The sequence below is a fragment of the Salmo trutta genome, chromosome 38, assembly GCF_901001165.1.
Source record: "Salmo trutta chromosome 38, fSalTru1.1, whole genome shotgun sequence".
Lineage (NCBI taxonomy): Eukaryota > Metazoa > Chordata > Actinopteri > Salmoniformes > Salmonidae > Salmo > Salmo trutta.
Window position 1 is genome coordinate 31,974,595 of NC_042994.1, and position 23,197 is coordinate 31,997,791.

General features: G+C 39.2%; 1 protein-coding gene and 1 non-coding gene across 2 annotated transcripts; one reads left to right on the forward strand and one right to left on the reverse strand.

Moving 5' to 3' along the window:
* Positions 1-1,143: 1,143 nt before the first annotated feature.
* LOC115178600 (zinc finger protein 271-like) lies at positions 1,144-12,508 on the forward strand. Its single transcript, XM_029739854.1, has 4 exons — positions 1,144-1,274; positions 5,894-6,633; positions 10,522-10,900; positions 11,700-12,508. Exons 1-4 carry the CDS (start codon positions 1,214-1,216, stop codon positions 12,431-12,433), a joined length of 1,914 nt encoding a protein of 637 aa, XP_029595714.1. The 5' UTR covers positions 1,144-1,213; the 3' UTR covers positions 12,434-12,508.
* Positions 12,509-22,116: 9,608 nt separating this feature from the next.
* trnal-aag (transfer RNA leucine (anticodon AAG)) lies at positions 22,117-22,198 on the reverse strand. Its single transcript has one exon. It is a non-coding gene; the product is annotated as a tRNA-Leu (tRNA).
* Between the last annotated feature and the right edge of the window lie 999 nt (positions 22,199-23,197).

The following is a 23,197-nucleotide window of genomic DNA, read 5'->3' on the forward strand; positions in this document are numbered from 1 at the left end:
TTGTGGGATACAGCATTCTTGATCTTCCCAATGAGCTCAGTTCAAATGTTGTACATCAGAACCCAACCTGTTTACCTCCATTGTTTGTAAACAATATAAACACTGTTCGCATGAAAACATGGATAAACTACAATTGTAATATCATGGATGGTCAGTTCTTGCATCCATTGCTCTATGAATTTGGGAGTGGTTGTATTTCTCCAGACTCCGTTTTTTACCAAAACGGGTGAGGTGACGACATCGTTATTGTTTGAACTGCAGATGGAATAGTACTCTCTCACTGAGATAAAACCTATTAATGTGAATAAAGAACAAACAGGTTTACTATAACAGGGTTTACTATAACAGGGTTTATTATGACAGGGTTTACTATAACAGGGTTTACCATAACAGGGTTTATTATGACAGGGTTTATTATAACAGGGTTTATTATAACAGGGTTTATTATAACAGGGTATACTATAACAGGGTTTATTATAACATGGTTTATCATGACAGGGTTTATTAATGACAGGGTTGATCATAACAGGGTTTATCATAATGTACAAATCTTTATTCAGCTTCTACATCTGCGTAGAGGAAATTATTATCTGTAAAAACTAAGAGAACTGGTTATTTAACAATTATTAGTTTACATGGTTTTCCAGAATATTGTTTTTGTTCAACTGTGTTACCCACTCCAGTCAGCCGATGGCGACGTGAGTCTTTCAGGTGATGCTTCTTGCGTGACGTATAATGTAGTGGACGGGATGTTTTTTCTACAACAACAATTCATCCACCTCGGTAGCGTGCTAGCCAACATAAAACCACAACATTGAAGCTCTTTGGGCAATGTATATTAACCTCAGTGTTTTAAACACACTGTCAGAGTAACGTTAACTAGTAAATACACAATTTAATTTCATATTTACGTTATTAGCTATCTGGCTAAGTAACATTAGGCTAATGCTAACTAGCTTGATATCATCCTCGACCATGAGCTCCCGCTACTTCCCCCGTTCTGAAGAAGAGGTCTGTTGGACGGAGAAAGAAGTTATTGTGAAAGAGGAGAAGGAAGAGGAGGCTTTCACAGTTAAACAAGAAGTAGAGGATGAGGCTGTTACAGTGAAAGAAGAAGAAGTTACAGTGAAAGAAGAGGTGATAGAAGAAGAATTTACAGTGAAAGAAGAGGAAGAATCTTTTAAGAGTGAAAGAGGATGATGCAGTTTTTGGAATGAAGGAGGAGGGGGAGATTACTGTCACGTTGGAGGAGACTGGAGATCTGATTAACACCAGTGAGTACTATTTTTAAAAACAGTGCCACAAACTCTGTAGTTGTTGAACTATTGAACTAATGTGTCGTGTTAAAGACTACCGACATTCGCAAAAACGCTGTCAACTCTTCTGTTTCCGCCTGCATTTTTTTACACCGAGATCACACCGAAAGTTGTTATTGCATTTTGGGAAACCAAAAATACATTCATTTCCAATACGAATACACAACACTTTATGGTACCGCGTGTTTTCAGATCGGGAGACTGAGTCGAGTGCGTTATAACATCTCGATCAGCATCATCTGCAATAAAAGTAGCATTTGAGTGAAATACGTTTTTTTTGTGCTTATTGAACATTTCAGGGATCTTTTATTTCAGCTCATGAAAGGTGTGACCCAACACTTTATATGGTGCGTTTATATTTGTTTTAAGTATATTTATGAAATGGGTGATACCCTTTTAAAGTACCAGTGAGCCCACCCTGGACATTTGACATGTCTTGTTCCAACCCATATGTGTAAAAAATAAGTGAAATCAAAAGGCTACATTTGCGATGTTAATATTATGCACCGATATTCCATTTTTGTCCCGAAATCCAATATTTTCTTTGACAAAAAAAATATCGATATTAAAAATTGTAGCTGCCTTTTAAGCATTCAACTCAAGGAAGACAGGCCACGGACAGACTGAGCTGAAACTTCACTGCTTGACATGTATGATGAAATCCTGGTTGAGACTGAACAAATGAACAACGAAACAGCACAGCAAGAAAGTGAAATAAATAGGTTTGATTATGTTTTACTGGTAATGGGGCCATACGTAAATGCTAACAAAATAACTTTTTTTGTCAGTGTGTGTGTAACTATTTAACTGTATTAGAATGCTTAAAAGGCAGCTACAATTTTAAATATTTTGTTAGCATTTACGTATGGCCCCATTATGGCCCCACATACTCATTCAGGTAACCCGGGGTCCCGGTGCCGCACAGAAACTCATATTTTTGAAAAAGACACTCTGACTATTCACAGATTGTTGATTCAGGGATCGACATTAAGGCTTGTCCGGTTGTCCGGGGCAATGTAAATAAATAATTGTAGGACAACCAGAATATAGATTTCAGTGGTCCAAATGGAGAAGTAAAGAAACCACACAAAAATCACAATACTAAACAATTACTCAAATCAGAATTGGATCAGGCAGCACACAGCAGAGCAGTGCATGGTTGACATTCTGAGCAAATTGCCTATATTCCTATTTGCTGAAGTCTATTTTTATTTATTTTTATTTTAATTTCACCTTTATTTAACCAGGTTGAACCAGTTGAGAACAAGTTCTCATTTGTAACTGCGACCTGGCCAAGATAAAGCAAAGCAGTTTGACACATACAACAACACAGAGTTACACATGGAATAAACAAACAGTAGAAAAAATCTATATACAGCATGTGCAAATGAGGTAGGATAATAGAGGTAAGGCAATAAATAGGCCATAGTGGCGAAGTAATTACAATATAGCGATTAACCACTGGAATGGTAGGATGTGCAGAAGATGAATGTGCAAGTAGAGATACTGGGGCCTTCATTGAAAATAAGAATTTGTTCTTAATAATTAACTGACTTGCCTAGTTAAATAAAGGTAAAATAAATACATTTTAAAAATCCAATTTGTTGAGTAGAGTGTTGGAGGCTATTTTGTAAATGACATCGCCGAAGTCGAGGATTGGTAGGATGGCCAGTTTTATGATGGTATTTTTGGCAGCATGAGTGAAGGAGGCTTTGTTGCGAAATAGGAAGGCAATTCTAGATTTAATTTTTGGATTGGAGATGTTTAATGTGAGTCTGGAAGGAGAGTTTACAGTTTAACCAGACACCTAGGTATTTGTAGTTGTCCACATATTCTAAGTCAGAACCGTCCAGAGTAGTGATGCTGGACGGGTGGGCAGGTGCGGGCAGCGATAGGTTGAAAAGCATGCATTTAGTTTTACTTGCTTTTAAGAGCAGTTGGAGGCCACGGAAGAAGTGTTGTATGGCATTGAAGCTCATCTGGAGGTTAGTTAACACAGTGTCCAAAGAAGGGCCAGAGGTATACAGAATGGTGTCGTCTGCATAGAGGTGGATCAAAGAATCACCAGCAGCAAGAGCGACATAATTGATGTATACAGAGAAGAGAGTCGGCCCGAGAATTGAACCCTGTGGCACCCCCATGGAGACTGCCAGAGGTCCGGACAACAGGCCCTCCGATTTGACACACTGAACTCTATCAGAGAAGTAGTTGGTGAACCAGGCAAGGCAATCATTTGAGAAACCAAGTCTGTTGAGTCTGCCAATAAGAATATTGTGATTGACAGTGATTAACATTTAAATGTTATATTTACACAAAGCAAGAGAACAATGTAGACAGAGCTAATAGTCTAACCAAAGCAGTGCAAAATATCCAGTCAGAAATGATTATTTTCTCTCTTGAACATTGGATGATCTGGGCCAATAGCTGAAGTCTGTTTTTATAGCGGACACTCGGGTGTCTTATTGCCCACATGTTCGATTCTCTCTCCATTTGATCCAGTGTTGAGGCTCAGCGGAGTGGATGTGTTGTTTCCTACCTTCACCACCTGGGGGCGGTGATACGACTTGGCCTATTAAGACACTCAGTTAATAAATGCAGGTTAGATTTCTCATGCCGCGCTATTTCATGATAAACAATGAATAAATCTAACCGAGTTCTAGGTTATGTCAGAAAGTTAGAAGTTGTTTCTGAATAACCTAAAACATGGGAACCCTCAAGTAATAATGAGAGAGAGATGGAACAATAGAAATGTATAAAAATCACGAGACGTGAACAACCCTTACAGTTGATCAAAGCATTCTAAAGACAGAAATGATGCTGCATACAAGGCCCGTCAGAACAATCCCTCCTTGCCATTGGGAACCAAAATCCTACTAATTTAAATATCATAAAAGCATTAAGACAAATTCAAGTTATGAAGAGCATTTTCCAAACTATTCTAATGAAGTGTTTAATGGCCTAAAATTGCAGCTTTTAAAAAGGAATAATTAAGAAAGTCAGAGTCTATTCTATTCTCAATCACATATTACATTTGAATGACTAATATTTTAGTCCACAAGAAGTTAAACTGAGTAAACAATGCATCATTTTCAAGATATCAAGCACAAGCTAAGATCTGATGCGTCAATATCAATAGGACAGACAGATAAAGGCTGCTGAACAATGGGTCATAGGACAGATAAAGGCTGCTGAACAATGGGTCATAGGACAGATGTAGGTTTTACATTGAATATGTTGTTTTTGATGTAGGAATTGTTAAAGGGATACTGTGAGATTCTGGCAATTTGTACAGATTCCGATTTAACTCGTGGAAACCATTTTTATGTCTCTGTGTGTAGCATGAATAAAGTTAGATGTTTCGCGAGCCAGCGCTTACTAGCGTTGGTGAAATGACTGGAAGTCTACAGGTAGTCTATGCTAGTGTTACTTGTAGACTTCTAGTCTTTGTGCTAACACTAGATGCCAGAATGTCACAATGTCTGTAAGATGTTTACCATCAAAGAGTGGACCACCAACAAAACTAATAACAATGGATCAAATGCAGCCTATGACATTGATTGAAATACTGTTGTCCTCAATATATATATTATTATAGAGCTCTGTTCAGCCTAAAAACATGACATTATCTATTATTATAGAGCTCTGCTCAGCCTGTAACATGACATTATCTATTATTATTATAAAGCTCTGCTCAGCCTGTAACATGACATTATCTATTATTATAGAGCTCTGCTCAGCCTGTAACATGACATTATCGGTTACTATAGAGCTCTGCTCAGCCTGTAACATGGCATTATCTATTATTATAGAGCTCTGCTCAGCCTGTAACATGACATTATCTATTATTATAGAGCTCTGCTCAGCCTGTAACATGACATTATCGGTTACTATAGAGCTCTGCTCAGCCTGTAACATGGCATTATCTATTATTATAGAGCTCTGCTCAGCCTGTAACATGACATTATCTATTATTATAGAGCTCTACTCAGCCTAAAAACATGACATTATCTATTATTATAGAGCTCTGCTCAGCCTGTAACATGACATTATCTATTATTATAGAGATCTGCTCAGCCTGTAACATGACATTATCTATTATTATAGAACTCTGCTCAGCCTGTAAGATGACATGATCTATTATTATAGAGCTCTGCTCAGCCTGTAAGATGACATGATCTATTATTATAGAGCTCTGCTCAGCCTGTAACATGACATTATCTATTATTATAAAGCTCTGCTCAGCCTGTAACATGACATTATCTATTATTATAGAGCTCTGCTCAGCCTATAAACATGACATTATCTATTATTATAGAGCTCTGCTCAGCCTGTAACATGACATTATCTATTATTATAGAGCTCTGCTCAGCCTGTAACATGACATTCCATGAGAGCAAGATTCTAGTTGGAACTCTACATCTTTTGTTTTTCAAATTACACCAAGATTCTTTTAAATTAGAATTTTTTTGTAAACTGGCCTCAGGTTGAGGGATCTGATTTAGATTCAACCTCCTAGCAAGAGATTTGTGGAGGTTTCATTCAGGTCTCTATTTAAATAAACACTCTGTCTTTGGCAGGAGAAAGACCAGACTCAGAGGAACCAGAGACGTCCAAACCAGCAAGACGACGCAACTGCTCCCACTGTGGAAAGGGTTTTAACCAGTTAAGGGACCTGAAACGACATGAGAGAATACACACAGGGGAGAAGCCTTTTCAATGCTCCCAGTGTGGAAAAAGTTTTTCCTTGTTAGCGAGCCTGAAAAGACATGAGAAGACACACACAGGAGAGAAGCCTCATCACTGCTCTCAGTGTGGAAATAGTTTTACCCAGTTAGGACACCTGAAAGTGCATGAGAGAATACACACAGGAGAGAAGCCTCATCACTGCTCCCATTGTGGAAAGAGTTTTAACCGGAAAGAATCACTGAAAGAGCATGAGCGAATACACACAGGGGAGAAGCAAGAGAAGCCGTACCACTGCTCCCACTGTGTAAAGGGTTTTAACCAGTTAGGGGACCTGAAAGTGCATGAGAGAATACACACAGGCGATAAATCTTTCCAATGCTTCCAGTGTGGAAAGAGTTTTTCCGCGTCAGGGTGCCTGAAAAGACATGAGAGAACACACACAGGGGGAAAACCTCATCACTGCTCCCAGTGTGGAAAGAGTTTTAACCGGAATGAACACCTGAAAGAGCATGAGAGAATACACACAGGGGAGAAGCCCTACCACTGCTCCCAATGTAAAAAGAGTTTTGCCTGGTTAGGACACATGAGAAGACATGAGAGGACGCACACAGGAGATAAGGATGTAGGCTGCTGAACAGTAAAGCATAGGACAGATAAAAGCTGTTGAACAGTGGGATGTAGGACATATATAGGCTGAACAGTGGGACATAGGACAGGTTCAGGCCCAATACATGGTGGTACAGCAGTCCCCAGAGACTCTGAATGTTTCTTGACTTTCCAGTGTTTCCCTCCTGCATGTTTTATAAAGGATTGTGTTTGTGGATTTGTTTTCTGGGTGCAGGGTTTTGGTTGTGCCCAATGCACAGCTGATTCAAATAACCAACTCATCATCAAGCTTTTCTTATTTGAATGGGATGTGTAGTGTTAGAGGACCTGCAATTACATGAGAGAATACAGAGGCTTTGTTCTGACTGTTGTTTTTGACTGAGAATTGTTCTGATTTTTCTCTTTTCCTTTAAGTTGTTCAAATGTTCTGGATTGACTGACCTTTATATCTTAAAGTAATGATGGACTGTCGTTTCTCTTTGCTTATTTGAGATGTTCTTGCCATAATATGGACTTGGTCTTTTACCAAATAGGGCTATCTTCTGTATACCACCGCTACCTTGTCACAACACAACTGTGATTGGCTCAAACTTGTTAAGAAGGAAAGAAATTCCACAAATTAACTTTTATCAAGGCACACCTGTTAATTGAAATGCATTCCAGGGGACAAACTCATGAAGCTGGTTGAGTCATCAAGGCAAAGGCTGGCTACTTCGAAGAATCTAAAATATATTTTGATTGTTTAACACTTTTTTGGTTACTACATGATTCCATATCTGTTATTTTATAGTGTTGATGTCTTTACCATTATTCTACAATGTAGAAAATAGTAAAAAATAAAGAAAAACCTTTCAATCAGTAGGTGTGTCCAAAAGTCAAAGGCAGATATAAATGCAGAGGCTGCGCTCAGCGCAACAATATGCCACCCACATACAGGAAAAACGGTTCCAAAAAAATGGCATTATTATGTGCTCCTCCACCCATGTGGAGGAGTTGTGTTATGTTGTGGGCTGTGTTATGTTGGTAAAACCTCTGTCTCTCAAACAGAGAATTAGTGAACATAATTGTTCAACCAGAAGAAAGGACAGGGATTATCCAGTCGCAGAACATTTTAATGACCAAAAACATGACATTTCTACCTTTTTAGATTTTGTGGCGTAGAGAAAGTCTAGATATCAGACAGGGGAGGTGATATAAATAACACTGAGTATAAGAGAATGTTTTGGTCTTTTCACCCTCCAGACATTATCCCCTAAATGTCTTAATGATGAAATGCCCATGTTGTGTTGTAAATGTGAACATGAACTAATGCCACCACTTCAGCCGACTCTGACGTATTTTCCTGCACTGTACCCAATGATTTATGAAAACTTGCTTAGTGGGTCGATGTCCTCGTTGTGGTTTTACAGACGTGTTTATTAGGTTTTATGTTCACACTGGATTAGAATATTAATGAAATGCACATTGTTATATTTGGTAGCACTTCTTTAATGACGCTTGTTTTCCCCCATTTGATGCGTGGAACGGATGGGGGTGGGGCTATGTCTAAATACGGGTGCTAATTTAAAAAACTCACAAAAGCTCTGACTGAGGCCTTGAGGCCGATACGTTTAATTAAGAGCGGTGACACTTTCAGGAGCAGTGTGGGAGTTTCTTCTTTTTTCTCTCTTGCCACCTTAAAAACGTGTTCAGTTATTTATGGAAAACAAAGGAACATTCAAAGGACCCGAATATTTAAACCAATTATTTTTTACCTATTTTAATGTTTATTCGTAAAAAGCAGAAGACAGTAAATATCATTAACTGCAACTACTGCATCCAAAATACCACAGTCGACTGCAGTTAGTGTACTTTTACTGCACTTTCAAAACTGCAATCTTTTGTTATAGGTTATACGGAAGAACACAACTGAAATAAATAGCCTGATTCAATGCAACTCTCCCCCCCGTTGAACATCAAACATGTATATCTGTTAACCTGTTCGGTGAATGGATAGACACATACTGTTTCAGTGGTCTTTTGCTACAGGCATAGCCTACCATTAATATTCTCAGGTCCGGAGCATTTAAAACAACCATATTTTCAATGGTATAATGGGATAATGATATTTGACTTTATATTGTAAATGCAATGTTTTTCATAGGCCTATATGCCTACCATGACCCCATGTTGAGGTTGAGCAAGACCTTCGATAGGCTAGTAGAATATGTAGAAAGCACCGTGGATCATTTGTTTTTTTATCATCATTTATAAACCAACAAGGGGTAGCCTATGCTTTTTACCATTCACTATAACAAGGGTTAAAACTATATTGTCACACATCCCCTCAGTTCAAGCCCTGCTTTTAACCCTAACACATCAAACCCTCCACAGAAATTGATAGCATATAGCCTGAGGAGGGCATGGTGCCAGTGATTGCGTCTGTTAAGCGGGCAAACTTGTGGTAAACTGGGAACTCGGGGGAGGGGGGAGAGGGCAAGTCATGATATCAGGGATTTTCAGGTCGGAAAGTCAGAGGTGTAGGAAGATGCAGCAGTTTCAGAATTGGAAATAAATGTTCGGTGACCGTTGGAAGATATTTTTCCCAGTCAGAGCTTGTTTTTTCTGAGCGACTTTAAAGGGGAAATCTGCGATTGATACATCCAATTTCAAACTTTTAAATCAATGATATATACCCATTGACTCTTGAAGAATATGAACTTATAAATGCCTTATGAGCTTAGTTCAACTGTCGTACCTCATCAGAACCCAACCTGTTTAACTCCATTGTTTGTAAATAATGTGAACACTGTTAACCTGAAAACATGGATAAACTAGAATTGTAATATCATGGATGGTCAGTTCTTGTATCCATTGCTCTATGAATTTGAGAGTGGTTGAATTTCTCCAGCCTCAGTTTTTTACCAAAACAGGGGTGGGGTATCTGCTTTGTTATTGTTTGAACTGCAGATCCCCTGTAAAGGAATAGTACTCTCTCACCGAGATAAAAACTATTCATGTGAAGAAGAACAAACAGAGGATTCTTTTTAACACATCACCTTTTATAACAGCGTTTATTAATAACAGGATTTATCACAACAGGATTTATCATAACAGGGTTTATTATAACAGGGTTTATTAATAACAGGGTTTATTAATAACAGGGTTTATTAATAACAGGGTTTATTAATAACAGGATTTATCATAACAGGGTTTATTAATAACAGGATTTATCATAACAGGGTTTATTATAACAGGGTTTATTAATAACAGGGTTTATCATAACAGGGTTTATTAATAACAGGGTTTATTATAACAGGGTTGATTAATAACAGCGTTTATTAATAACAGGGTTTATTAATAACAGGGTTGATTAATAACAGGGTTGATTAATAACAGGGTGTATTAATAACAGGGTTTATTAATAACAGGGTTGATTAATAACAGGGTTTATTAATAACAGGGTTTATTAATAACAGGGTTTATCATAACAGTGTTGATTAATAACAGGGTTGATTAATAACAGGGTTTATCATAACAGGGTTGATTAATAACAGGGTTTATTAATAACAGGGTTTATTATTAACAGGGTTTATTATAACAGGGTTTACTCGTAACAGGGTTGATCCGTAACAGGTTTACAATAATGAACAAATCCCTATTCAGCTTCTACATCTGCATAGAGGAAATTTTTATCTGTAAGAAGTAAGAGAACTGGTTATTTAACAATTATTAGTTTACATGGTTTTCCAGAATATTGTTTTTGTTCAACTGTGTTACCCACTCCAGTCAACAGATGGCGACGTGAGTCTTTCAGGTGATGCCTCTTGCGTGACGTATAATGTAGTGGACCGGATGTTTTTTCTACAACAACAATTCATCCACCTCGGTAGCGTGCTAGCCAACATAAAACCACAACATTGAAGCTCTTTAGGCAATGTATATTAACCTCAGTGTTTTAAACACACTGTCTGCGTATTTACTAGTTACTCTATTTAATTTCATATTTACGTTTTTAGCTATCTGGCTAAGTAACATTAGGCTAATGCTAACTAGCTTGATATCATCCTCGACCATGAGCTCCCGCTGCTTCCCCCGTTCTGAAGAAGAGGTCTGTTGGACAGAGAAAGAAGTTCTTGTGAAAGAGGAGAAGGAAGAGGAGGCTGTCACAGTTAAAAAAGAGGTAGAGGGTGAGGCTGTTACAGTGAAAGAAGAAGCTTTAAGAGTGAAAGAGGAGGATGCCGTTTTTGGAATGAAGGAGGAGGGGGAGATTACGGTCACGTTGGAGGAGACTGGAGATCTGATTAACACCAGTGAGTACTGTCTTAAAAACAGTGGAACAAAGTCTGTAGTTGTTGAACTATTGAACTAATGTGTCGTGTTAAAGACTGCGGTCAAGTGAGCCGTCATTCGCAAAACGCTGTCAAGCCACCCACGCTTCTGTTTCCACCTACATTTTCTTACGCGAAGTGACAACACTTTACGGTACAGTGTGTTTTCTGTGAGGGGAAACGGAGTCGGATGTTCTCTAATGCTCAGATAGAAACGACAGCTACGAATTTTTCCATGAAAACAGTTTCACGCACACGTATTCAATCTTCCATAATCAAAGTGATACCAAAGCGTTTAGTTCATTTTCGTACCTTATCAAAAATGACTTTGACATCACGGGTAGAGTGATGCTGCAGTAGCCTAACGTTGGCGCTGTTTAGGAAATGTTAAATGATCAAAGCAAGATGTGTTTATGATGTCATGACACACAGAACGATCTAAATGAGCTTGATATGTTTTCAGGATATCATTAATCCAGTGTGATGACCATTGCTAACCATACGATGTCCATTTTATGTCATCTTAAAATATGGGTTAATATAATTGATAAAATTAACTGTAACGTTGAATTAAGTAAAATTGGATAGTAAACATTTTGTCACGTCTGCCACTAGAAGAGTCTACATCTTTTGTTTTTCAAATTAAACCAAGTCTTTTAAATTAGATTTTTTTTTAGCTGGCCTCAGGTTGAGGGATCTGATTTAGATTCAACCTCCTAGAAAGAGAGTTGTGGAGGTTTCATTCAGGTCTCTATTTAAATAAACACTCTGTCTTTGGCAGGAGAAAGACCAGACTCGGAGGAACCAGAGACGTCCAAACCAGCAAGACGACGTCACTGCTCCCACTGTGGAAAGGGTTTTAACCAGTTAGGGGACCTGAAACGCCATGAGAGAATACACACAGGGGAGAAGCCTTTCGATTGCTCCCTGTGTGGAAAGAGTTTTTCCTTGTTAGCGAGCCTGAAAAGGCATGAGAGGACACACACAAGAGATACTCCTCATCACTGCTCTCAGTGTGGAAAGATATTTATTCAGTTAGGGAACCTAAAAATACATGAGAGAATACACACAGGAGAGAAGCCTCATCACTGCTCCCAGTGTGGAAAGAGTTTTAACCGGAAAGAATACCTGAAAGAGCATGAGAGAATACACACAGGAGAGAAGCGAGATAAACCTTTCCAATGCTCCCAGTGTGGAAAGAGTTTTTCCTTGTTAGCGAGCCTGAAAATACATGAGAGGACACACACAGGAGATAAGCCTCATCACTGCTCCCAGTGTGGAAAGAGTTTTAACCTGAAAGGACAACTGAAACAGCATGAGAGAATACACACAGGGGAGAAGCCCTACCACTGCTCCCAATGTGAAAAGAGTTTTGCTTGGTTAGGGGACCTGAGAAGACATGAGAGGACGCACACAGGAGAGAAGCCTCATCACTGCTCCCAGTGTGGAAAGCGTTTTAACCAGTTAGGTCACATGAGAAGACATGAGAGAATACACACAGGAGATAGGATGTAGGCTGCTGAACAGTAAGACATAGGACATATGTAGGCTGCTGAACAGTAAAGGGTGGCTACTTTGAAGAATCTGAAATATAAAATATATTTGGATTTGTTTTACACTTTTTGGTTACTACATGATTCCGTATGTGTTATTTCATAGTTTTGATGTCTTCACTATTATTCTACAATGTAGAAAATAGTAAAAAAATAAATAAAACCCTTTGAATGAGTAGGCGTGTCCAAACTTTTGACTGGTATTGTACATCTACATGAGGCATTGTTACACCATGTCGGAGCAGTATAGACCCAGCTGCATATTGTGATATGTTTGTTAACTTCGTTTTAAATACTCACTCATTACAAATCTGTTCTGATCAACAAGTCTTGTTAGACTTCAATGCTGCTTTTGACATTATCGATCATAGTCTGCTGCTGGAAAAACGTATGTGTTATGGCTTTACACTCACTGCTATAATGTGGATAAAGAGTTACTTGTCTAACATAACATGGAGGGTGTTCTTTAATGGAAGCCTCTCAAATATAATCCAGTAAGAATCAGGAATACCCCAGGGTAGCTGTTTAGGCCCCTTGCTTTTTAAAATGTTTACTAACGACATGCCACTGACTTTGAGTAAAGTCAGAGTGTCTATGTATGCGGATGACTCAACACTATACACGTCAGCTACTACAGCAACTGAAATGACTGCAACACTCAACAAAGAGCTAGTATTGTATTTGGAACAAAACACTCACTAAACCCTAAACCTCAACTACCTCTTGTAATAAATAATGTGGAAATTGAGCAAGTTGAGATGACTAAAGTGCTTTGAGTAACCCTGGATTGTAAACCGTCATAGTCAAAACATATGGATGCAGTAGTAGCTAAGATGGGGAGAAGTCTATCTATAATAAAGTGATGCTGTGCCTTAACAACACTATCAACAAGGCAGGTCCTACAGGCCTTGTCGCACCTTGACTACTGTTCAGTCGTGGGGTCAGGTGCCACAAAAAAGGGCTTAGGAAAACTGCAATTGGCTCAGAACGGCAGCATGGCTGGCCCTTGGATGTACACAGAGAGCTAATATTAATAATATTTATGTCAATCTCTCCTGGCTGAAAGTGGAGGAGAGATTGACTTCATCACTACTTTTATTTATGAGAGGGATTGACATGTTGAATGCACCGAGCTGTCTGTTTAAACTACTGGCACACAGCTCGGACACCCATGCATACCCCACAAGACATGCCACCAGAGGTCTCTTCACAGTCCCCAAGTCCAGAACAGACTATGGGAGGCGCACAGTACCAAATAGAGCCATGACTACATGGAACTCTATACCACATCAGGTAACTGATGCAGCAGTAGAATCAGATTTAAAAGGTAAAAATACACCTTATGGAACAGCGGGGACTGTGAAGAGACACAAACATTGGCACCGATACATGCACACACACACACACGATAGCATACGCACTATACACACACACACACACACACACACACACACACACACACACACACACACACACACACACACACACACACACACACACACACACACACACACACGATAACATACACACTATACATACACACACACACACACACACACACACACGATAACATACACACTATACATGCACACACACACACACACACGATAACATACACACTATACATACACACACACACACACACACGATAACATACACACTATACATGCACACACACACGCACGCACGCACGCACGCACACACACACACACACACACACGATAACATACACACTATACATACACATGGATTTAGTACTGTAGATATGTGGTAGTGGTGGAGTAGGGGCCTGAGGTCACATAGTGTGTTGTGAAATCTGTGAATATATTGTAAGGTTTTTAAAATCCATAATAAATACAAACACATGATTCTCTTTGTACTTTTACAAATAATTTTATTCTTTAATAAAATACTTGAAAAATAAACATTATGTTTGAAAATAAATACTTTGCTGCCAACTTCAGTCAGCAGATGGCGATGTGTGTCTTTCAGGCAATACTGCCATTGTGACGTAATAATCTAGTGGACGGGAAGTTTATGTTACAATCATTTATCCACCATTCATTTTTCCCATAGGGGATTTTTAAAGAACTTTAAACCTATACGGGATCAGTGTCCCCCCCTCTAGACGCTTGAGCTAGCATAGGCTAATGTGATTAGCATGAGATTGTAAGTAACAAGAACCTTTCCCAGGACATAGACATATCTGATATGGGCAGAAAGCTTAAATTCTTGTTGTTAATCTAGCTGCACTGTCCAATTCAATGTAGCTATTACAGTGAAATAATAACATGCTATTGTTTGAGGAGAGTGCACAGTTATGAACTTGAAAATGAATTAATAAACCAATTAGGCACATTTGGGCAATCTGCATACAACATTTTGAACAGAAATTCAATGGTTCATTGAATCAGTCTAAGACTTTGTACATACACTGCTGCCATCTAGTGGCCAAAATCTAAATTGCGCCTAACCTGGAATAGTACACTATGGCCTTTCTCTTGCATCTAAAAGATGACGATGCAAAAAAATGTTTTATTTTTTATCTTTGTATTATCTTTTACCAGATCTAATGCGTTATAGTCTCCTACATTAATTTCACATTTCCACAAACTTCAAAGTGTTTCCTTTTCAAATGGTATGAAGACTATGCATATCCTTGCTTCAGGTCCTGAGCTACAGGCAGTTAAATTTGGGTCATTTTTTGGAGGAAATTGAAAAAAAAGGGTTCCGATCCTTATTAAGGGCTGTGTTTCGTGTAGGCGTGACCCTGGTGTGATGTTTTTATAACCGTGTAATTCTCTATGACACCTCCACTGTGAGGCTTTATTTCCTTTGTTACCATAGCGAGTTCTTAAAGTATGCTAAGTTAATTATTCATTGAGGCAGCCATAGGCTGTAGATGGAATAAGAAGCTTATTGATTGTGTAATTGTGTGTAGGTTCAATCATTATTCTAATTTAAATTATGAGTCAAAGTGCCTTAAAGATACGTAAAACGTAGCCTACCGATTGCAATGTGCAGCCTGTGTCCAAAACATTAGAGTCTTGTCCAGTCATTCAATGTGATGGCTTTTTACCTTTTTGTTATCGTGATCGTTATACACACTGGCTGCTCCTCATTCAGGCTCCAGGTGACTAAAGCTTCTCTCAACCCTATCACACTGGCTGCTCCTCATTCAGGCTCCAGGCGGCTAAAGCTTCTCTCAACCTCAAAGACATGTTTTCTCCCTGTGCTCTCCGGGGAAGTAGCCTATGATGTTTGCAAGCACCGACCTTTCAACTGAAACTCGTCTTCCATAAAGTGTACTGTCAAAGTGATGTGTCCTACTGTAGGGCTTGGTTGTTCTACTAGATCAAAGGTCTGATGTATCATACTTTAGGGCTTGGTAGTTCTACTAGATCAAAGGTCTGATGTATCCTACTGTAGGGCTTGGTAGTTCTACTAGATCAAAGGTCTGTTGTATCCTACTGTAGAGCTTGGTTGTTCTAGATCAAAGGTCTGATGTATCCTACTGTTGGGCTTGGTAGTTCTACTAGATCAAAGGTCTGTTGTATCCTACTTTAGGGCTTAGTTGTTCTACTAGATCAAAGGTCTGATTTATCCTACTTTAGGGCTTAGTTGTTCTACTAGATCAAAGGTCTGATGTATCCTACTTTAGGGCTTGGTTGTTCTAGATCAATGGTCTGATGTGTCCTACTGTAGAGTTTGGTTGTTCTGCTAGATCAAAGGTCTGATGTGTCCTACTGTAGGGCTTGGTAGTTCTACTAGATCAAAGGTCTGATGTATTCTACTTTAGGGCTTAGTTGTTCTACTAGATCAAAGGTCTGATGTGTCCTACTGTAGGGCTTGGTAGTTCTACTAGATCAAAGGTCTGATGTATCCTACTGTAGGGCTTGGTTGTTCTACTAGATCAAAGGTCTGATGTATCCTACTTTAGGGCTTGGTAGTTCTACTAGATCAAAGGTCTGATGTATCCTACTTTAGGGCTTGGTTGTTCTAGATCAAAGGTCTGATGTGTCCTACTGTAGAGTTTGGTTGTTCTGCTAGATTACAGGCTTGGGCAATTCCAATCCTCGAGGGCCTGATTGGTGTCACACTTTTCCCCCATCCCCAGCAAACACACCTGATTAAAACTCATTTCATTTTAAACTGAAGATCATGATTAGTTGATTATTGGAGTCAGGTGTGTTAGCTGATTGGCTCAAATCCATTAAGAAGAAAATAAATTCCACAAAGTATCTTTTAACAAGGCACACCTGTTATTTGAAATGCATTCCAGGTGACTACATCATGAAGCTGATTGAGAGAAGGCTCATGTCACAAGCATTTCGCTACACTACAAGCATTTCGCTACACTCGCAATAACATCTGCTAACCATGGGTATGTGACCAATAAAATTTGATTTGAGAATGCGAAGAGTGTGCAAAGCTGTCGTCAAGGCAAAGGGTGGGTAATTTTGAAGAATCTAAAATCTAAAATCTATTTTGATTTGTTTAACAGTTTTGGTTACTACATAATTCCATATGTGTTTTTTCAGTTTTGATGTCTTCACTATTCTACAATGTAGAGAATAGTAACAATTATTGAATGAGTAGGTGTGTCCAAACATTTGACTTGTACTGTACCTTGTCCATAATGTAGAGGCCTATGGGATATTCAATGAAGAGGTTAGGGTGGAAGATGATAAATGTGATCTGCATAACATACCAATACCAATTGACATACCTTTGTATGCCTCCTCGTCTGTATACCTGCAGACACAGACACAACAATTTGCCGTTCAGTCATCTGCACCCAATAGAGCTAGCCTTCAACATATTCTTATGTTGATTGATATCAATTGAATTTAGTTAATTTTCTGTTTTAGAGGGGCCCCCGTGTTGAGGATCAGCATGGCTACAGACGTGAGTGCTACGGAGCGGTAGTCATTTAGGCAGGTTACCTTCGCCTTCATGGGCACAGGGACTATGGTGGTCTGCGTGAAACATGTAGGCATTACAGACTCAGTCAGGGAGATGTTGAACATTTCAGTAAAACCCTTGCCAGGTGGTCCGCGCATGCGCAGAGTACACGACCTGGTAATCTGTCTGGCCTCGCGGCCATGTGAATGTTGACCTGTTTAAAGGTCTTGCTCACATCGGCTAAGGAGAGCGTGATCACACAGTCGTCCGGAACAGCTGGTGCTCTCATGCATGCTTTGAAGTGAGCTTAAAAGACGTTTAGCTCATCTGGTAGGCTCGCATCACTGGGAAGCAGCTTGCAAGCCCTGCCACATCCGACGAGTGTCAGAGCCGGTTTAGTAGGATTCAGTCTTAATCCTGTATTGACGCTTTGCCTGTTTGATGGTTCGTCTGAGGGAATAGCAGGATTTCTTATAAGCGTTCGGATTAGTTTCCTGCGCCTTGAAAGCGACAGCTCTAGCCTTTAGCTCGGTGCAGATGTTGTCTGTAATCCATGGCTTCTGGTTGGGATATGTACGCCAGGTCACTGTGGGGATTACTTCATCGATGCACTTATTGATGAAGCCGGTGACTGAGGTGGTATACTCCTCAGTGCCATTGAATGAATCCCGGAACTTATTCCAGTCTCTGCCAGCAAAACAGTCCTGTAGCATAGCATCCGCGTCATCTGACCACTTCCACTTGTACTTCCTGCTTTAGTTTTTGCTTGTAAGCAGGAATCAGGAGAATAGAATTATGGTCAGGATTTGCCAAATGGAGGGTGAGGGAGAGCTTTGTATGCGTCTCTGTGTGTGGAGTATAGGTGGTCCAGAGTTATTTTTCCTCTGGTTGCACATGTGACATGCTGGTAGAAATGAGGTAAAACAGATTTAAGTTTGCCTGCATTAAAGTCACTGGCCACTTGGAGCGCCGCTTCTGGATGAGCATTTTCTTGTTTGCTTATGGCCAGGAAGGACCTCCACATCTGGCTACTCCTGCAGGAAAGCCCTTTTGTGGGGAAAAACCCATTCTGATTGGCTGGGCCTGGCTCCCCAGTGGGTGGGCCTATGCCCTCCCAGGCCCACCCATGGCTGCGCCCCTGACCAGTCATGTGAAATCCATGGATTAGGGCCTAATACATTTATTTCAATTGACTGATTTCCTTCTATGAACTGTAAATCTGTAAAATATTTGAAATTGTTACATGTTGCGTTTATATTTGTGTTCAGTATATATTGAAAGCAGGTGCTTCCACACAGGTGAGTAAATGTGCTAACACGAGGTACCAGAATCTCGCAGTATCCCTTTAAAGCCACAGTGTAAGATGTTTACCATCAAAGAGTGGGCCACCAACAAAACATTATTACCAATGGATCAAATGCAGCCTATGACATTGATTGAAATACTGCAGTCCTCAATATCTATTATTGTAGTGCTCTGCTCAGCCAAAAAACATGACATTATCTATTATTATAGAGCTCTGCTCAGCCTAAAAACATGACATTATCTATTATTATAGAGCTCTGCTCAGCCTGTAACATGACATTATTATTATAGAGCTCTGTTCAGCCTAAAGACATGACATTATCTATTACTACAGAACTCTGTTCAGCCTTAAAACATGACATTATCTATTATTATAGAGCTCTGTTCAGCCTAAAAACATGACATTATCTATTATTATAGAGCTCTGCTCAGCCTAAAAACATGACATTATCTATTATTATAGAGCTCTGCTCAGCCTAAAAACATGACATTATCTATTATTATAGAGCTCTGCTCAGCCTGTAACATGACATTATCTATTAATATAGAGCTCTGTTCAGCCTAAAAACATGACATTATCTATTATTATAGAGCTCTGCTCAGCCTATAAACATGACATTATCTATTATTATAGAGCTCTGCTCAGCCTATAAACATGACATTATCTATTATTATAGAGCTCTGCTCAGCCTGTAACATGACATTATCTATTATTATAGAGCTCTGCTCAGCCTGTAACATGACATTATCTATTATTATAGAGCTCTGCTCAGTCTAAAAACATGACATTATCTATTATTATAGAGCTCTGCTCAGCCTGTAACATGACATTATCTATTATTATAGAGCTCTGCTCAGCCTGTAACATGACATTATCTATTATTATAGAGCTCTGCTCAGTCTAAAAACATGACATTATCTATTATTATAGAGCTCTGCTCAGCCTGTAACATGACATTATCTATTATTATAGAGCTCTGCTCAGCCTGTAATATGACATTATCTATTATTATAGAGCTCTGCTCAGCCTGTAACATGACATTATCTATTATTATAGAGCTCTGTTCAGCCTGTAACATGACATTATCTATTATTATAGAGCTCTGCTCAGCCTGTAACATGACATTATCTATTATTATAGAGCTCTGCTCAGCCTGTAACATGACATTATCTATTATTATAGAGCTCTGCTCAGCCTGTAACATGACATTATCTATTATTATAGAGCTCTGCTCAGCCTGTAACATGACATTATCTATTATTATAGAGCTCTGCTCAGCCTAAAGACATGACATTATCTATTATTATAGAGCTCTGCTCAGCCTGTAACATGACATTATCTATTATTATAGAGCTCTGCTCAGCCTGTAACATGAGATTCCATGAGAGCAAGATTCTAGTTGGAACTCTACATCTTTTGTTTTTCAAATTACACCAAGGTTCTTTTTAAATTAGTCATTTTTGTAAACTGGCCTCACTTTGAGGGATCTGATTTAGATTCTACCTCCTAGCAAGAGAGTTGTGGAGGTTTCATTCAGATCTCTATTTAAATAAACACTCTGTCTTTGGCAGGAGAAAGACCAGACTCAGAGGAACCAGAGACGTCCAAACCAGCAAGAGGACGCCACTGCTTCCACTGTGGAAAGGGTTTAACCAGTTAGGTGACCTGAAACGACATGAGAGGACACACACAGGCGATAAACCTTTCCAATGCTCCCAGTGTGTAAAAAGTTTTTCCTCTAGCAAAGATTGCGTAGATCTTAGTTTTATCACTCTTCCTGTGCAGCAGTAAATTCAAACTTGTAGTTTATTCACAGTTTAAAAAGGCTTCCAAAGTTTGTAATTTCCACTTAAACATTTTAGACTTAATTTGCCCTAACGTAAAATGCATCAATCCCTACAAAAAAATGTCATTAATTATAATCAGCATAATAATTCACATTTCCTTTTGTTTTAGGATTATTTTCCTGCTGTGGCAAACTGGCTCACATTAATATTTTCCACATGTGCACTGTATTTTAAATCCAATCAAATTATATTTCGCACATACAGTGAATGCAACAGGTACTTTACCCTGAAATGCTTACTTATGAGCCCTTTCCCAACAATGAGGAGGTAAAAAGAAAACAAGGAAATAGTAACACAAAATAACAATAAGGAGGTTATATACAAGAAGTACCCGTACCGAGTCAATGTGCAAGGGTACGAGGTAGAAGAGGTAATATGTACATGTCAGTAGGGGTAAAAGTGACTAGGCAGATGACAGACACATTTTTTTTATTTATCAGATATGTTTTATTGAAAAAATACTAACATACAAATCATTGTTTTGCAAATACAAACTAAACATGTTGTGGGCAAATGACAGGATGCCACTTCACACATGCAGCACAGATGCCTTTTAATAAAATTGTCTTTATCAATATGAGTGAAGGAAAACAGTTAATTGTCATGGAAACCAAAGAACGCATTTATTTAGTACAATCAAATAAATATTGTAGTACACTGCAGCTATTCTGTAATTACTGCGTCCAAAATACCACAGTCGACTGCAGTTACTGCACTTTTACTGCACTTTCAAAACTGCAATCTTTTTTGTCAGGGAAGACGACATGTTTTACGTTATTTGCCGCATAGCCTAGATTTTTCAGGATAACTTCTTGATATCGGCAAAAATGAAAATATGGCACTGACTCGCCCACGCATTGCTGAAGACTTTGGATTCGACTTTCCGAGGATGTCCATTTGCAACAGTCACGCGTATTTAAGCCTTCCACAGCTGACAAATGGGTTCTTGTCATTTCAACAACAAAAACTTGAATACAAATAAATGTGAAGACGTTAGATCAACGTGGAAAACTGATTGGATTTGCAAAAACCATTAACATAAGGCATTTTCACCCAACTTAAATCCAATTACACGGTGAAATGTTTTCTTGATTTCATGTTGATTTCACATTAGTTGACAATTTAACAAAATGTAAATCAAAACTCGACGTTGAAATGACGTCTGTACCCAGTGAGCTGGTTTGAATTAGCTGCAGGTGTTGGATCAACATTCCCCTTCGAGACATAAATCTATGACGAGGATCCATAGTTTAGGAAATGGAGGCGAGTAGTGCGGACGAAATGGAGAAAAGGGTTGGTGAAGCAACAGCTCTGATGGAGAAAGGGTTGGTGAAGCAACAGTTCTGATGGAGAAAAGGGTTGGTGAAGCAACAGCTCTGATGGAGAAAGGGTTGGTGAAGCAACAGCTGTGATAGAATGAGGACAATATGGGTGTCGGTTCTGATGATAGATATATATATTTTTTAGCCCCGTATTTAACTAGGCAAGTCAGTTAAGAACAATTCTTATTTACAATGGCCGAAAACATGGGCCAAGTATGAGACTTCCGATCACGGCCGTTTGTGATACAGCAAGAGCCAAAATAACTGGCAGCGGCGGGATTCGAACCCGCGCCTCCGAAGAGACTGGAGCCTTAATCCAGCGCCTTAGACCGCTCGGCCACGCTACCGATGAACTTATATAGCTTAAATATGATTGAAGATAATGATATCCATCAAAATCGGATGTTTCCGGTTTTTATCAATTCCGCAGAGGGTGATGGTGTGTGTATATATAAGAAGTGTGGAAAAACCTTACATTGAAATGATTTGTTATGACATTGTTTGACAGAATCCTCTTTGCGTCACCCAATTCAGACAGCAGATGGCGAAGTGAGCAATTCTTACGTGACGTATAATCTAGTGGACGGGATGCTAAGAAGGGCAACACGGCTGCTTATTCATCCACCTCGATAGCTTGCTAGGCAACATGAAACCGACATTTTGAAGCTCTTTAGACCATTCTTGTGTATATTTGTCTCGGTGTTTTAAACACAATCATGTTAACGTATCAACTGCTTAATTTTAACATAATTTGCATGTTAAATGTGTTAACCCTGTTAAGATTGATACTGAGCCCGGCTCTAGGCTAGTCGCTTATGCTAACCAGCTAATGCTAGCTAGCTAGCTAACTAATATCCCCGACCATGAGCTCACTCAGCTACTTCTCCCCAGCTAAAGAAGAGGAGGTCTGCTGGAAACAGAAAGATGCTCTGGGGCTGAACATTGTCGTAAAAGAGGATGATATTACAGTGAAAGGAGAGGAAGAAGCTTTCAGAATTAAAAAGGAGGAAGGGGAGGCTATCACATTGAAAGAAGAGGAGGAGCATTTTGGAGTGGAGGGAGTAACGGCTGTCACAGTGGAAAAAGAGGTAGAAGCTTTCAGAATGAAAAAGGAGGAAGAGGAGGCTGTTATAGTGAAAGAAGAGAATGAAACTTTAGGAGTGGAAGAGGAGGTAGAAGCTTTCAGAATAAAAAAGGAGGAAGAGGCAGCTGTTAGAGTGAAAGAGGAACCTTTTTGGGAGGAAGAGGAGTCTATCTCAATAAAAGAGAAGGTAGAAGACGTTCTGGGAGTGAAAGAGGAGGAGACAGAAGATCTGATTAACACCAGTGAGTACTGTCTGAAAAAA

What these genes read in the sequence shown, in the direction of transcription:
- LOC115178600 (XM_029739854.1), top strand. Translation starts at nt 1,214, where the DNA reads ATGAAGGAGGAGGGGGAGATTACTGTCACGTTGGAGGAGACTGGAGAT. An exon ending in TGGAGATCTGATTAACACCA is followed by an intron (nt 1,275 to 5,893) that starts GTGAGTACTATT and finishes TGTCTTTGGCAG; the next exon opens with GAGAAAGACCAGACTCAGAG. An exon ending in GAGATAAGGATGTAGGCTGC is followed by an intron (nt 6,634 to 10,521) that starts TGAACAGTAAAG and finishes GAAGCTCTTTAG; the next exon opens with GCAATGTATATTAACCTCAG.